The sequence below is a fragment of the Chenopodium album genome, chromosome 20 (genome assembly GCF_948465745.1).
Source record: "Chenopodium album chromosome 20, dcCheAlbu1.1, whole genome shotgun sequence".
In the NCBI taxonomy this organism is placed as follows: domain Eukaryota; kingdom Viridiplantae; phylum Streptophyta; class Magnoliopsida; order Caryophyllales; family Amaranthaceae; genus Chenopodium; species Chenopodium album.
In genome coordinates, this window is record NC_137853.1 from 14,314,830 (window position 1) to 14,332,949 (window position 18,120).

Below are 18,120 nucleotides of genomic sequence, written 5' to 3' on the forward strand. Positions count from 1 at the left end.
GCTCTATGTAGGGCGGCAGTGGCCGGGTGCGCCATACAAGGGTCGGGACCAAGGGTGAAGGTTCCGGAGCCGCCAAGATTCGAGGGGAAGCGTGACCCCAAGGCTCTTGACAACTTCTTATGGAGTGTCGAGAGATACTTTGAGGCCATGCACATGGAGGACGATGCTTCCAAAATTTGCACCGCCACAATGTACTTATCGGATGATGCTATCCTTTGGTGGAGAAGGCGACAAGAGGACATCAAGAAGGGGCTGTGCTCGATTGCGACGTGGGACGAGTTCAAGAAGGACTTGAAGAAGCAATTCTACCCGGAGAATGCCGAGGAGCTAGCTATGAAGAAGCTACGCGGTCTGAGGCAAACGGGGTCGATTCGGGACTACATCAGTGCATACTCGTCACTCATGCTCGAGATCCCCGACATGGAGGAGAAGACTCGCCTTATCTTTTTCATGGATGGCTTACAAAGGTGGGCCGAGCAGGAGTTAAGGAGACGTGGGGTCAAGACTCTTGCGGAAGGCATTGCTGTGGCGGAGTCCTTGGTCGAAGTTTCGAGTGGGTCGAGGCGCGACAGGGGCAAGACGGTCGAGGACGGCGACCATGAGGGGGAGGAGGCATCACTCCAACCTAGGGTCAAGCACGGCGCATATGGCAAGGACAAGGCCCAGTCCAAGGGGGATAGTCGCAATGAGGAAGGTAAGTCTCGCAAGCCATTCTCTTGTTGGTTGTGCGGAGGGCCGCACATGGCTCGCACTTGCCCGCAGCGACAAAAATTGAGTGCCATCATCGCCAACTTTGGGGAGGAGTCCGCACTGAAGGAGGCCACACTAGCCCATATGCGACTCTTAAATACAGGGGTAGTCGAGGAAGAAGTGCCCATGGGAGAGGCACACTCGACAAATGAAGAGGCAAGCATGAAGCAGCAAGGAGACTTCTTGTTTGTCAATGGTGAGGTGAACGGGGGTTATGTTAGGATGCTCTTGGACACAGGTGCATCACACAATCTTGTGAGCTTGAAGGAAGCCAAGGACCTAGGCATAAGGTTCACCAAGACAGATGGCGAGTTGAAGACCATCAACGCTGAGGCCACGCCAGTGCATGGGAAAGCGTGGAAAGTCCCTATCCGCTTGGGGAAGTGGAAGGGAAAAGTCGACTTCTTGGTAGTCGACATGGATGACGAGGACATGGTGTCAGGCATGGAGTTCATGAATAGCGTCGCGCCCGTCAATTTGGATCGTGATGTGATGACCATCACACACAACGGGTGAAAGCACGAGATCAAGCTTGCAAGGGGCAAGGAAGCTGGAGCGAGGCTCGCTTCCATGAAGGCATGGTGGGCGCTGGGACATAAGCGTCAAGGGTCGGTCCGACGAAGGGTCGGAAACTCGGTGCCAAGGGTGAGGCATCATGGTGCGTCTCAAGCATGGGACAAGGGGCTCAAGTGTGGAGTCCAAAGGAGGGATGTAGCAGCGTTGCACGGAAGCATCAAGGGGACGAGTGGTGCGCTAGACCGGGACGCGGGCACATACTCCAAGGGTCGATCTTGCCGAGGTCGGCAAGAAATTGGGTGGGGGAGAATGTCACGGGTCGTCTCCCACACCAAGGATGGGCGTCAAGAGGGTCACTAGGCAGCAAGGTAACAATCGGGGCTAGGGGGCTTGCCTTGGTGCTCAGCTAAGCACCTCCCCCTATAGAGCTTTATTTAGTACCTTGCTTCAAATCCTAGTGAACACCCACTTGACAGTAACACAATAATGGGCCATTTGGACGGTCTAATGGGCTCCAAATGGGCTCAAATTTTGGGGTCCACCATATTTTGGGCCAAGGAAGACCATGGAGGTGACGGTTTTCCAAACGGAGGTCCCGAAGTATGAGTTTTGGCAGCGGGAAGCCCGGAATACGTGAGAAGCTTCTAGAAGGTTCCGGGCTTATCTAGAGTGGTCTTTTGATGGAGTATTCTAGAGGGGATGTCCCTAGAATATTCAAGAGTCTTCATGTATATAGTAGAAGGGTCTAGGATCTTCTTGTATGTACATAAAGGTTGTAGAGTTCTAGAGTGTTCTAGGGTGGTCTTGAACATTCTAGCTAGGGAAGTGTGTAGAAACCTCCTTGTATCTATGTTCCTTTGGAGGTGGGAACATTCTAGAGAAGTGTAGAGAGTAGTGGTCTAGAACCCTCCATTTAAGGAGGTTAGGAACTCTCTAGATTCTTAGGGGTTAGCTTGGATGCCTATAAATAGGCCATCCCATTCATTTGTACATTTCAGCCAACACAAGCCAACACACTTACATTTTCTCTCAAGCAATCAAAGCATACTTTGGAAATCTCTTGTGAGCATCTTAAATATCTTACTTAGCCAAATTCGTAGCACACTTAGTCTAGCAAAACAAGGGGAGTCCTGACTAGGAGACTAACGAGTGCTGTCGACTAGTGGACCGCGTGCAAGGGGACTTAGGGAAATAAGTCAGCACGTGACAAGTGGTATCAGAGCAACATTGATCGTAGGGGCGGTCTGTTGCATTGGGTGCTAGCTGTTGTGTGGACGAAGTGCTATGGCGTCGGGTGTTGGTCAATCAGGGGTTGTCGATGAGTCGACAAAGAAGAAGAAGCAATCGACTGCAGAATTGGATAGTCGTATTGCTAAGTTGGAGGGTAGCATTGGGGCTATCTCCGACGACGTCGAGGGGATGAAGGGGATCACCTCGACGATGGGGCAAGACGTCGAGACGGTGAAGACTCTTGCCAAGGATCTGGTGCGTGGTATCGATGGGATCGATAGCCGCATCCAAGTCTTGGAGGTAGGGGCCGAGGCAGCGGCATCGGGAGCCAAGGAGGCGGCCCATGAGCTTGTCTCGCAAGTGGCCAACACCTTCAAGGGAGAGTTGGCCAAACTCCAAGAAACCCTTCAAGGGCAACTCCAAGCAATGAAGGAGCAAGTAGAGTCACTCAAGGGCGACGTGGCTCTATGTAGGGCGGCAGTGGCCGGGTGCGCCATACAAGGGTCGGGACCAAGGGTGAAGGTTCCGGAGCCGCCAAGATTCGAGGGGAAGCGTGACCCCAAGGCTCTTGACAACTTCTTATGGAGTGTCGAGAGATACTTTGAGGCCATGCACATGGAGGACGATGCTTCCAAAATTTGCACCGCCACAATGTACTTATCGGATGATGCTATCCTTTGGTGGAGAAGGCGACAAGAGGACATCAAGAAGGGGCTGTGCTCGATTGCGACGTGGGACGAGTTCAAGAAGGACTTGAAGAAGCAATTCTACCCGGAGAATGCCGAGGAGCTAGCTATGAAGAAGCTACGCGGTCTGAGGCAAACGGGGTCGATTCGGGACTACATCAGTGCATACTCGTCACTCATGCTCGAGATCCCCGACATGGAGGAGAAGACTCGCCTTATCTTTTTCATGGATGGCTTACAAAGGTGGGCCGAGCAGGAGTTAAGGAGACGTGGGGTCAAGACTCTTGCGGAAGGCATTGCTGTGGCGGAGTCCTTGGTCGAAGTTTCGAGTGGGTCGAGGCGCGACAGGGGCAAGACGGTCGAGGACGGCGACCATGAGGGGGAGGAGGCATCACTCCAACCTAGGGTCAAGCACGGCGCATATGGCAAGGACAAGGCCCAGTCCAAGGGGGATAGTCGCAATGAGGAAGGTAAGTCTCGCAAGCCATTCTCTTGTTGGTTGTGCGGAGGGCCGCACATGGCTCGCACTTGCCCGCAGCGACAAAAATTGAGTGCCATCATCGCCAACTTTGGGGAGGAGTCCGCACTGAAGGAGGCCACACTAGCCCATATGCGACTCTTAAATACAGGGGTAGTCGAGGAAGAAGTGCCCATGGGAGAGGCACACTCGACAAATGAAGAGGCAAGCATGAAGCAGCAAGGAGACTTCTTGTTTGTCAATGGTGAGGTGAACGGGGGTTATGTTAGGATGCTCTTGGACACAGGTGCATCACACAATCTTGTGAGCTTGAAGGAAGCCAAGGACCTAGGCATAAGGTTCACCAAGACAGATGGCGAGTTGAAGACCATCAACGCTGAGGCCACGCCAGTGCATGGGAAAGCGTGGAAAGTCCCTATCCGCTTGGGGAAGTGGAAGGGAAAAGTCGACTTCTTGGTAGTCGACATGGATGACGAGGACATGGTGTCAGGCATGGAGTTCATGAATAGCGTCGCGCCCGTCAATTTGGATCGTGATGTGATGACCATCACACACAACGGGTGAAAGCACGAGATCAAGCTTGCAAGGGGCAAGGAAGCTGGAGCGAGGCTCGCTTCCATGAAGGCATGGTGGGCGCTGGGACATAAGCGTCAAGGGTCGGTCCGACGAAGGGTCGGAAACTCGGTGCCAAGGGTGAGGCATCATGGTGCGTCTCAAGCATGGGACAAGGGGCTCAAGTGTGGAGTCCAAAGGAGGGATGTAGCAGCGTTGCACGGAAGCATCAAGGGGACGAGTGGTGCGCTAGACCGGGACGCGGGCACATACTCCAAGGGTCGATCTTGCCGAGGTCGGCAAGAAATTGGGTGGGGGAGAATGTCACGGGTCGTCTCCCACACCAAGGATGGGCGTCAAGAGGGTCACTAGGCAGCAAGGTAACAATCGGGGCTAGGGGGCTTGCCTTGGTGCTCAGCTAAGCACCTCCCCCTATAGAGCTTTATTTAGTACCTTGCTTCAAATCCTAGTGAACACCCACTTGACAGTAACACAATAATGGGCCATTTGGACGGTCTAATGGGCTCCAAATGGGCTCAAATTTTGGGGTCCACCATATTTTGGGCCAAGGAAGACCATGGAGGTGACGGTTTTCCAAACGGAGGTCCCGAAGTATGAGTTTTGGCAGCGGGAAGCCCGGAATACGTGAGAAGCTTCTAGAAGGTTCCGGGCTTATCTAGAGTGGTCTTTTGATGGAGTATTCTAGAGGGGATGTCCCTAGAATATTCAAGAGTCTTCATGTATATAGTAGAAGGGTCTAGGATCTTCTTGTATGTACATAAAGGTTGTAGAGTTCTAGAGTGTTCTAGGGTGGTCTTGAACATTCTAGCTAGGGAAGTGTGTAGAAACCTCCTTGTATCTATGTTCCTTTGGAGGTGGGAACATTCTAGAGAAGTGTAGAGAGTAGTGGTCTAGAACCCTCCATTTAAGGAGGTTAGGAACTCTCTAGATTCTTAGGGGTTAGCTTGGATGCCTATAAATAGGCCATCCCATTCATTTGTACATTTCAGCCAACACAAGCCAACACACTTACATTTTCTCTCAAGCAATCAAAGCATACTTTGGAAATCTCTTGTGAGCATCTTAAATATCTTACTTAGCCAAATTTGTAGCACACTTAGTCTAGCAAAACAAGGGGAGTCCTGACTAGGAGACTAACGAGTGCTGTCGACTAGTGGACCGCGTGCAAGGGGACTTAGGGAAATAAGTCAGCACGTGACATGCTGGTGGCTAAGTGGGGTGGGGAAGTGGTTTGGTTGCGATTTGGGTGGTGGTGGTTGCTGTCGGTTCAAAGGGAGGGGAGGTCGGCGTGCCGGCGGAAGAGGGGCTGGGCGCCGGAGAGGGTAGGCGGAGAATGGTGGCTTGTTGGTGCAGGAAGGGGTGGCTCTTTTATTTTTGTTTAGAAAAAATTTTTTTTTAAGTAAAATAATAATAATAAAATAAATAAATAAACTAACTATTAAATATGTAACAATAATTTATTATTAATATCATGGTTAGCTTAATATAAAAAATTCAAGTTTACCATTGATAATAAGAATTTTTGCAATTTACCACTTAGAAAATTAAAAACCACAGTATTACCAAAGATTGTATAAAATGTATATTGTATGTTAACAAAGATTGTATAAAATTTAAAAATCAACAAAAAATATATATTGTTTGAGAAGACATTTTTGTTTTTGTTTTTGTTTTTTTGTTTTTTTTTTGTTTTTTTTTGTTTTTTTTTTGGTGCAAGGGTGGACCAAGTTGGAGCAAAAATAAAAAATTAACTAAAGAATAAACCGAGAGGTAGCCACACCTATAATATCTTCACGAAGAAGGTCTCTTATTTCAATAGGTGGAACCTCGAAATTAAATAATTGACCCTCCCCGCTTGGATGACTCCTAAATTGACTAACTTATCGGCGACCTTGTTACCTTTACGAAAACAAATGGGAAACATAAAAATTACAACCAAAACACATAATAATTCTACAGCATTCGTTTAGCACATGGATGCATTCACTTCCATGGGACTGGTCATTCTGAAGTGCTTCAATATATGCTATGTTATCAAGGAATTGAAGTATATTTGTAAGTGTCTGTAATACCCAAATATTTTATAATTTTATATAATATATTTTATAAAAATATAGTTTATTTTTATTTATTAAATAACTTTCCTAATTTTATATTTTTATTTTAGGGTTTGGAAAGTTTTAAAACCCTATTTTAATTTATATAGGACTCTATATTCGTAAGGGTATATAAAATATTTTAGCCCAAGTTTTTGATAAATAAACTTGTACAACAGTTTTGATATAAAATTCCTAGCTTTCTCTTAAATCCATTATGTTCCTGGGGATTATAGTAGCACCCATGTGCTATTAATTTTTAGATTCATGATCATCAATTGGTCAAACTAATTACCTTTATTCCAAAAATTTTGAGTCATGCATTGGTGAATTGGTGATGACTAGTATAAGGTTTGGAGTAATCATGTCATATGCAATTGCAATATTGCACACTACTATTAGATCGGTAATCACACAAAATTTTCTTGGAGTTGGCTTTGTTATACTTCAATTATTGTATATATTGTTAATATGTTGTAACATATGATTTAATTGTCATATTATTTTGTTGTATTATTGATTATATTGATTGTGTTATAATTCGAAAGTTTTAATGTTGTTGCTCTAGGGAGTACTATTCTTGAAAGGTACTATTCTTGAGGTTTTAGGGTTACTAATATAATCTTGGGTTGAGAATTAATTAATCTTGGGCACTACTATTATTGTCCTATAAGCGTTAAGATATTCTATGATTGAATTGAGTTCATCATGTTATATTATTTGGGAACCCGTGCTATTGTTAAAAAAATATAAATCAGTTTATGAATGATTATTTGATCAAGTATGAGATCAAAAGGTTGAGAATTATATTTTATTCTTGGTTTGAGACTCGGCATTATAGACCTTAGTCTTTGGCATATTGGTAAGAGGATGATAATTATGAGTTAAGAATGAGGTACAATCTTTATTATTTATTTTTCTATATATGGTCCCCTACAGTGGGAATTGACCCGTATGTGGTCTGGTTTAAGGTGTTTTCTGGTTATTGAGAGTATTCATGTTTTTATACTTGTTGGTTTGTTATTCAAATTACCCATGTCCAAGGTTAGGTATAGAACAAAGAGCAAGGCACACTTATGGGTTATATGAGTTGCTTGAGTAAAGGTTCGTATTATTATTCGAGGTTAAGTTGATAAAGGTTATTTTTAGAGTAGGGAGTTATTTCACTCTTAGGGTGTATATGTGTAATGTAGTTTCGAACTACATTGTTTAATTGAGTTGATTATATTAATTATTCTATTACTCTTTGTATTTTGATTGGTGGTGATTACTCGGCTTTTTGCTGACGTGGGTGTTGTTTGGTTGTGCTACTTCTATTTGCGGCCATGTCTTTTTCTTATGATGGCCCTGCGACGATCTATTTTGAAATTTGTCCTTAAACATGTTGATCAAGTGATCATAGCTGAAGGAGCTCAAGTCTTTCGACTAGTATGCCATAACGAGTTTGTGAAGTTGTATAAATATCTCACCTAGTTTATTGAGTTGTAATTATTGGGATTTTGTAAGCCTTAACACTTGACAGATTGTTGAGTGTGCCGGTGATACCTCCGACCTAGGTGTATGCTTCCGAAGTTTTATTTAAAGGTTGTTTGTTTTTCCTTTATTTATTGTTTACTATTAGTTAGTAAATCGGGGTAGTTACAATGTCTCACAACATAAAATAATATACCAAATGTACTAGGAAGAGGGAGAAAGGAAGAGAGAGATAGAGAGAGTGAAAAAAGGCTGAGGTAAGACCCACCTTTTCGTCAGAAATGGTTTCACGTGCAAAAAGAAAAAAAATGGGACCACAACTACTGAGAATATATTTTGTACCACTGAGGATTTTTATAAGTATCACTAAAACTGCATTGAGTACCACTGGGAGTGTATTTTGTACCACTGAGCTCTAATGGTATTATTTGACAGCCTAATGAGATATTTGAACTTTTTTAAGTACCACTGAAATTATACTTTGTACCATTGAGAGTGTATTTTGTACAACTGAATCTAAAATGGTAAAATTTAAATCCCGCATGAAATGACCAACCTACCCCTGCGAGACACTTCTAAATCTCTCTCAACCCTTCGTTTATATAACCTCTATATTATCCATCTGAACTACTAGCTTCTCAATGTGCATAGCTGCTACCATTTTGAGTCCCGATTCCACTTCCAGTAGAAATTATAAATTAAGAATAAAAATTACATAAATTTTGATAAATTATAACATGTTGATAATAATATTTTATACAAAAACAGGGTATTTATTATTCTTTTCTCTCTCTCTTCAAAAACCCTAAAATTTTCTTAGTTCTCTATTTTCAAACCTAGCCACTATATTAAAACTTAGGGGCTGCCATCGATTTTTATCGATGGTAAGCCCTAAATTCTTCTTTAATTTGATGTTTTTGGCCAATAAAGATCACCATCAGTATGGTGATTATAGTCAGTCCCTCCATGTAGGGTTTTGTCAGTCCCTCCATGTAGGGTTTAGTATTGTTTGTTTGTTTGGTTTTAGTGAGTGCAGGGATACAAATTTAGAAGATTCGTCTTGTAAATTTGTGGAATTGTGCTTCTGTTGGTATAGGGGTGAAGATTTAGAAGATTCGTCTTGCAAATTTGCAGATCTTGATGATTAATCAAGTTATATCTTTTTTGCGACTATACATCAATGGAGCTCCGTCAAAAACGATGCAAAAACATCTAAAACTATCCAGGAGCAGTTCAAAGCGATGCCATTAGTTTAGGGGTATTTAATTCTTGTATTGAGAATTTAAATCTCTTAAGGGATGATTGTAAATGAATATTATTATTTAATGAAATCACCCCTCCCTATTCCATTCAAAAAAAAAAAAAAAATTGTACAATAAATAAAGTAATATAATTTATTATTTAGAAAGTCAATTACGAACTATATAATTATTAAAATATTATGGTAGTCATATTTCAAACGACCACTATAGAGTTATCTATAACTATACACGTGGTACTATTAACTAGACCTGGCAAATGGGTCATTTGTGTCGGATATGGGCCGGGTCATTTCGGGTCGGGTCAGGTTCGGGTCAAAAGGTTATTGGGTCAAGTTCGGGTCGGGTCGGGTCATTTCGTGTTTCGGGTTGATTTCGGGTCGATTGATAATCGAGTCGGGTCTGGTATCGGGTCACCACTTCGGGTCGAGTTCAAGTTTGGGTCGGGTCAGTTCAGGTCGGGTCAATTTTCGGGTCAATTTTTGGGTCAACTTCGAGTCGGGTCATATTCGGGTCGATGCATTAGCTTAAATTCAACTCTGTATATATATTTATTTATTTTTTGACGAAAAACTCACTATATTTATTAAGGCTACTTTTTTCCATGGAATATAGTACTTCCTCCGTTAACAGTTATTTGCAACGAAAGGGACATGCGCGGACTCCTAGGCAAAACTTTTAAGGAGTGTTTAAGTGAGATTAATTGATAGAAGGGCATGTGATTAGTTTACTAAAAGGGAGGGAAAAGGGGACCCGTATTATGTAAAGGGAGGAGAGAGAAACTGATATTTTTAAAAGGAGGACAGAGAAACTGAAATTTTTGGTGGTTTCAAATTTCCCATCTAAAATTTCATCCATTTTTTCCTACACTTCATTTTTCACATGAAACTTTTTCCCTCCACTTGAAATTTTCATTCAAGAGAGACTATATAAACCTACAGACAGCATTTTCAGTTCAAAATATTCTTACAAACCAATAGTCATCTCCTTCATCAAATTACACCATGTTTTCATGACAACAGCAAACACCTAGCTACTTCTCTAAAATTAACTAATGCTAGGTTAGTAGCAGCATCCTTCATCTTCTAAGGTAAGTCTGGTTCCGCTTGAGCACTTCCAAAAAAAAACCCCTACTTCATCACCAACCTTCAGCTCTGTAAGCAACAACAAATCAGAATTTTACAAAATGTCAGATTTATTTGATGATGGTTTTTTTAGCTTAGATCAATTGTTAAATGATGAAGCTAATATGGAAGACATTGAGTCAAGCAGCAGTGATGAAGCTACGGAGAGTAACCAAAATCAGATTCATGAAGAACCACCACAGCAACAAAAAGGCAGGAAGCAACTTACTGTCCAGCAAAAAAGAGAACTTGTAGATGCTATACTACACAAGTTAGATGGGGAGGATTTGCCTAGGGGGTTTTTATCACAGCAAGCAAGAAAGTTTAATGTTCACAGATCAACCACACAAAGGCTTTTCAAATAAATCAAAAGACAAATGGCTGAAGGGAATGTGATAGATGTCAGATCCAAGAAGCTGGGCAGAACTGGACCAAAACCAAGTGAGTATACAGATGAGTTTCTGCAATCAGTCCCTTTGTATAAAAGGACAACTGAAAGAAGCTATGGAGCTGCTCTCAATATTTCACACGTTACCATTCACAAGTTAAAGAAAAAAGGTAGACTGAGAACACATACAGCTACCAATCACCCAGCTCTTACATCCAACCACAAAATAGCAAGACTCAAATGGGTGTTAAATTATCTACTGCCTGCTGAACAGAATGCTGACCCAAAGTTTGAGAATATGCAACAACACATTCACATAGATGAAAAGTGGTTCTACTTGAACCCGGAAACAAGAAGGTTTTACTTGCTCCCTAATGAACCAAATCCATATCGGTGCCAACAGTCCAAAAGATTCAAGGTTAAGGGGATGTTCATGGCAATGATTGGTAAGCCAATTTTTGACATACATGGACAAGTATTACATGATGGAAAATATGGTATTTTTCCATTTGTATATGAGACTATTGCAAAGAAAAAAAGCAAGAATAGAGAAGCTGGGGCTGTGGAGATTAAAGCTAATCAAAATGTAAACAAAGAGGCAATCAGAGAAATGCTTCTCAACAATTACATTCCTGCAATCAAAGAGAAGTGGCCTGCCCATCTGCCCAAGGACATAACCATTCAGTGGGATAATGCCAGACCCCACCAAATTCCTAAGGATGAGGAATTCTTAGCTGCATGTCAGTCAGATGGGTTTAATATTCAGTTCATCTACCAGCCAGCACAGTCACCAGACTTGAATGTGCTTGACTTAGGATTATTCAATGTTATACAATCCATACAATACCAATCATTTCCTAAGAATTTGGGGGAACTCATTGAGAAGGTGAAAGAGGCATATGGGATGTTCAACCCAGTGTTGAACAAACATACTTGGATTACTCTACAATGTTGCATGGAAGAAATCCTCAGACATCTTGGGGGGAATAATTTCACACCCCCACACAAAGGGAAGAAAAGGCTGGAAAGACTAGGGTTGTTACCAGAACAACTACAAGTTGACAAGAATTTGGTACAACAAGCTGTTGATTACCTCAACACTTTGTTCATTTCAACAGGTGAAGGCATTGAAGAGGAGGAAGGCATGCAGGTTGATGCAGATTAAAGACATGGAGACAGAAAGTGACAATGAGACTGCCACACATAACCAATGAAGAACATTGAAGCATATGGTAAAATAGTTGGTTGTCTTTTGTGTTTTTGGTTTTACCATTGTTTGACACTAATTGGTTATGTGTATTTTGTTAAATTTCATAGCATATTTTGTTAGGTAGTCTTACCTAGCTTATTTTGATCATGTGAAACCTTTGAAGAACTTAATGATATAAATTATGGCTGTTTTATGTACATTAGGTTATTACATCAAGTTTACCATTGTGATACACATGTTACCAGAACAATTTTTAATCCATCAGAGGGAATTTTTATCATAATTATTGCCTAATTGGTTCCCTCAACAACAACTTACAATTGCTGTTGTTGGAGCAATTCCGACTAAACATTTTGTTGTGTGAAATGAGTCCCTTCATCATGTGAATTTGTGACCCAAACAAACACTCCATTAGGGGACTCATACATCAGGTAAGAACACTCAAATCAATGGGACTCATGAAGTGACACACATAGTTAGGCAACGACATTGTTCTCTCTTAGATTAGTCATTGAGAACACTCATTGAGGGACTCATACTTGAAGGGACTGCCCAACACACACAAACACAGCCTACAAGGTCATCATCATTCATCATTTCACAATTCCCACAGCCATTGACACTAATGAACCCCTAAAACCCAGAACAAGCCAACAATTGCAAACAACAGCTAGCATATCAGCCATCAATTTCCAATGAATTATCAACAATAACCAGAAACAGGCAACAAATCATCAATTACAGGCAACAAATCATATCAGCCATCAATTACCAAATGAAAACCATAATCTGCCAACATATACCGAAACAGGCAACAATTACAATCATTAATCCATAGTATACCCAGAAAATCACAACATACAGTAGCCCACAAATCATCAACAACAAGCAACAATGATACTGTATATAAGCCAGATTAGAACAACAGGGGAACTAAAATACAAAGAGCATGTAATTCAAAGAATTTAAAGGTCAGAAAAGGGTTACGCTGCGAATTTATGAACAGCATTAGTTGGAAGGGCTGTAGTCCCCCCCAACATCATCTTCCTCGGCGCCAGGGGAGCCAGATCTACCCCTTTTCTTGCCAGAAACAACCCCGTCGACCTTCTCAGCAACACAAACTTCGACTTTCTCAGCACATTCGACCTTCTCAGCCACCGTAGCGTCGGTGTTGTGAGTCTTATCAACAAACAACGAAGGTTCAGCATCCTTCTCCTTCAAGCCGACACTCTTCTTAACCAGATCTGCACCTTTTGACCCTTGACCTTCGTCATCGGAGTCTAAAGGAGCAATCTTGGCACCGCCACCATACCTCGGTTTCATGTCCAAGTACATTGCTTTTTTGTTGCCGATCAACCTCATTTTTCCGGTACGACGGTTACATTTGTAGGTTGCAATAACATCCAGATCTGGGTTGTTCTCATTTGGGGCACTCATTTTTGGTAGATTTTTCAGAGAAGGAAGTAGATCGGAAGACAAGAGAGAACAAGTTCACGAATTAGGGTTTGAAAAATAAAGAGGAGAGAGAGTGTGGTAGCCTAGATTAGAAGAGGATAAGAGAGAGGGAAGTGAGATCTGGAACGTTCTCCAGATTTAAAGCCTTCAATAGCCGTATTAATGGAGGTGGTTGGAGGTTGAGTAGACGAGGTTGGTGAGAAGATGAATGATGAATTAATGAAATGAAGAGAGAAGGGATCCAGATCTTTTTTTTTTTTTTTTTTGTGGGAGTCATTAGATTAAAGTTGTAGATAAGTGAGATAATTAATTAACATAACAAACTGAGTTAGGAAATAATCAGTTTCTAATAAGGGCAAGAAGGTCATTTTATCACCCAAAAAGTTACTAAAAAAGGAAAAAAAAATTTGTTGCAAATAATTGTTAGCACCCATTTTAGGTAAATGTTGCACATAACCGTTAACGGAAGAAGTAATTGTTTAGATTGAGAATCAATTTCAAGATCTCCTGAAACTAGAGAGGGATGCTCTAACTAATTAATTTATACTTCACTCTCTTATTGGTCTTAGTTTTAAACTTTTAATACTCTTATTATCATTTTCACTATTGTAATAAGGTAATTTGATTGCGGTTTTTTTCTATTTTGGTTTGCTAAGGTCAAATCTTTAGCTTAAATAGATTCTGGTCATTTCAGGTATAATATAATTTTGGTTCTTGTCACTTTGGGTTTCGAGTCTATTTAGGTAAACTAATTCAAGTTAAAAGGTCGGGTCACCTACGGGTCGAGTCAAATTTGGGTCTTGGGTCAACTTTGGGTCGGGTCGTTTCGGGTCTCGGGTATACTTCTGGTCGGGTCATCTCGGGTCGGGTCATTTTTGGTTTCGGGTCAAGGTCGGGTCAGTTCCACTTCGGGTCGGGTATGGGTCAGGTTGGGTTGATTCAGGTTTTGGGTCAATTGCGGGTAAGTGGTTTCGGGTTGATTTCGGGTCATGGGTCGGGTCATTCGAGCCAGGTCATCGGGTTTGGGTCAGAATTGCCAGGTCTACTATTAACTAGTCAAACGGATTAAAAACACATTAGGGACAAACCACCTAATGTTAAAACACAATTGTCTGAAAGCTCATTGTCTCCCTTAAATCATTGATACAGCATTACATTGTTTGATTGAGTTAAACATGCCGCATTTGAAGGGCTTACTTTGCTTAGATTGTTTGATTGATTTAGGTGATGCACTGATTAATCCATATTATGCTAAGTGGCTTAACGTATTTAAAGACGTATAATACACGTTTACGATGCACCGACCTAACACCTATTCTATTTTCTATACGCATTTTCCTTTTGAATTGAATAAGACAGGGCACATAATATTGTCAATAATTTTACGTAACATAATGTTTTTAATCCAAGTTTACAAGATTGTATGTTTATTTAGATGCACATAAAACAATGTACTTAGTATATTATTACATTGTCAAAAATTTAGATGTACATAAAACAATAGCGTGCTCATATTACAGCTGGAACCTGAAAGATATAAAAGTTCTCTTACGGGGCGTTTGGTGGGAGGGCTGGGATTAAGTGGGATAAGGAGATGGGATAAGATGGTGGAATTAACATATAAAAATATTATATTCCATTGTTTAGTATGGGTTGGGATTAGATTGGAATAACTAATAAAAATACAAAATTACCCTTACTATCCTTTCTTCACTCTCTTCTTCTTTCTCTTTCATTAAGGGTAGAAATGTCTTTACCCATTAAATTTAATCTCATCCCTTATACCACCCCCTTAGTTATTAATTTGGCAAAAAATAATGTGTATTATTCGGCCCGCGCGCGGCCGGACATTAAATATCACTGACTTTTATCATTTAAAAAAAAAAAATTCATTCCAACGTTCCGCCTTTCTCCTTCTTCTTCCCCACGTTTTCAGCAGTTACACTCCATTACTCTCAAATTACCTCCATTTTCCCGAAAATTTCGCATCACTCCTTTATTTTCTAGCTTTAATTGTATTTGCATGTACTTAATTTTTATTTCTTTTATATAAACCCTAATTTTTGTCTTTCCCAACTCCATTAATGGCTGACCTTCCCTCTCTAAATGATTCTTCGCCTTTAAAAGTTTATATGAAACGAACTAAACAATCATCAACACAGAAGAAGATAGTTGTAATGGCTGAAAGGTTAATTATTTTTCAGTTATTTTTAGGTTATACTAAAAAGAAAATTTCACTAATATATTATTTTAATCTGTAGGGATCATTCACAGCCTCCATTGAAGATGCGTGGTCCTAAACCAGGTTATAAATGAAGTCGATCTGTTAGGTGTGATATTCGAAATGAATTCTTTTAAATTTGGAAAAGGTCTTGTTTGTATAACCAGATGCACGTCGGGTGTTCGATAAAATGCAAATTGTTGTTAGTAAACATAGCATTAAGGTTTATACTTAGAATATTCTTGTGTAGAATTAGGTTATTGTTGTTGTAATTATATTGATGTAATTTGATATTACATTATTATTGTCAGGATTCACTATTAAATGGTCAGGAATTATATTCTTTCTATTAGAAATTAGCATTTTATTATATTATCTTGAATTCTATTATTTTATTTTGATAATAGTATGTGTTTGTCAGGATTTAGATGATTTTCATCAGAAATTAAGTTCTTCTTGTTAGTGTTGAAATTACTTCAGTACTGAATAATATTTCTTCAATCAGGATTATTAAGCTTATTTTGGTCAGAAGTTATGTTATTTTTGTCAGGAAAAAGAAAACTAGCCTCAGAAATAAGATTACTATTATCAGGGATAACATAATTATTGTCAGGAATAAGATCATTTTATTCTTTTTACAATTTTAATGTGATATTTCTGGTCAAAAATTAAGTTCTTGTGAGTATTGAAATTACATCAGAAATGAATAATATTGCTTCAATTAGAAATAAGATATATCTTTTATCAAGATTAAGATTCTATCTTTTATCAGGATTAAGATTATTTTGTGCATAAATGAAGATATTTTTGTCATGAAGAACTTAATTATGCTCAGAAATAAGATTATTTAAATCAGGCCTAAGATATGTGTCATTACATTTTACATTGCTTTCATCAGGATTAAGATTATTTTGGTCAGAAATGAAGTTATGTTTGTGAGAGGTTAGATAATTATGCTAACAAATAAGGTTACTATTATCAGGGATAATATAATTATTGTCAGGAATAAGTTTGTTTGATTCATCTTATAATTTTAATGTTATTTTTTACTTTTTAATTTTTCAGTGCTCTTACTGAAGATGATATTTCAGACCTTGAACTTGGTAATAAATCTGGTCCTAGTTATTTTTGTCTACTTATGGAAGATTTCAGTGATGACCAAAAGAAGGATGTAATAGACATTGGTTTTGGTGGATTGCTTCATATGAATCTGAAGGAAAATATTAGCCATCAGTTGTACAACTATATAGTAACTTATTATAATCCACAGGCTAGAAATCTGATTGTGGGTGAAAAGGAACATGCAATTCATATTGATAGTTCTGATATTGCTGATGTGTTATTGTGTATTCCTTTTACCGATATACCTGTGAAAGAGATTTCTAAAAACAAGAAATCATTCAATCTTGATAACTATTTGAAGATAGAGTGAAGGAAGTTTTTGGATTTAGATATAAAAGATGACTCTCAATGGGACATGAATTTGAAGCACAAAAGAAAAAGAAGAGGAAAACAGAAGAAAAAGCTGTTCCAAGTAAGAAGGAATCTGAAAAAGATGTTCAGAGTAAGAAGAAGAAGAAGACATATGTCAATATTCTTACTTATAAAATGTTTTTTGAGATATATAGACAGGGTGCGTCTGATTTTAAGAAACTATTTGTTATGTTTGCTGTCTCTAATTTCTTGGCTCTAATTGGTGATAAGTCCCCCAATTTTAACATCATCAAGTCTTTAGAAGATGTACGTTTTATTAAGTCTTTCAACTAGGCTGGTTATGTTATGGACTTCTTAAGTGTGGTTCAATAGCAGACTTTCAAGCATTTGTTTTGAAGAAGGCACGAAAGGAGTTGAAAACTAAATCCAAACAAGTAAATGTCTGTCTTGTTGCTTTTGTAATTGCATTTTTGCAAAAGTTTGAGTTTGGGACCACTTTACATTGGAAGCTATTTATAATGAATTGGAGTTGTGAGAGTTTGAATGAGAGGATTAAGTCTGTTGCAGAAAATATGGATTATGGTACTGTAAAAATGTATCCTCCTGCCATACCAAAACAATATGCTAGCAAAAGTGAACAGGCTCTTCTAAAAGCTTTACGGCTGGACAGTATTGAGCTAAGCTTGAAGACACTGATGATGATGAATATTTGGATGAAAAGAAAGTTGAAAATCAGGGTGTACAATCTACTAGCTTTGATTTGAAAGTTGAAGATGACAAAGATAGATATGTAACGTACAGGATTCCTAAAGAGTATCCCACTGATGCTGGCATTGATAATATGGATATCGATGTAAGTTTACAATTTCATCTTTTTATTATTTTTTTAAAGTTTATTATTCAAGTTTTGATTTTGTATAACTTGCTTTTATCTCAATCAACTTTAATATTGTCAGTCATAAATTAGATTACTATTACCAGCAAACTGTTAGTCAGGAATATGTTAATTTTGGTCAGGAAATGAAATTAATATATTTAGGAAATAAGTTATCTCAATCAAGAATTAAATCATTATAGGCAGGAAAGAAATTATATTAATCAGGAATTAATTATTACACTAAGGAATAACATGTTTTCAGTTTTTAATTATATAACTTCTGTTAGGAAGAAGAATTAGGATATTTTATTATATTTTACTTATTCACTTTTTATTCTATTTTTTATTAG

The 18,120-nt window shown here is 39.5% G+C and overlaps 1 protein-coding gene across 1 annotated transcript; it reads left to right on the forward strand.

Moving 5' to 3' along the window:
- The first annotated feature begins 10,562 nt into the window (after window positions 1–10,562).
- Window positions 10,563–11,738, forward strand: LOC145596844 (uncharacterized). The gene has a single exon (XM_081653037.1). It carries the CDS (start codon window positions 10,563–10,565, stop codon window positions 11,736–11,738), a length of 1,176 nt encoding a protein of 391 aa, XP_081509163.1.
- Window positions 11,739–18,120: the final 6,382 nt, after the last annotated feature.

Bases quoted from the DNA above. Each gene is read 5' to 3' on its own strand.
- LOC145596844 (XM_081653037.1), top strand. From the start codon at position 10,563: ATGGCTGAAGGGAATGTGATAGATGTCAGATCCAAGAAGCTGGGCAGA.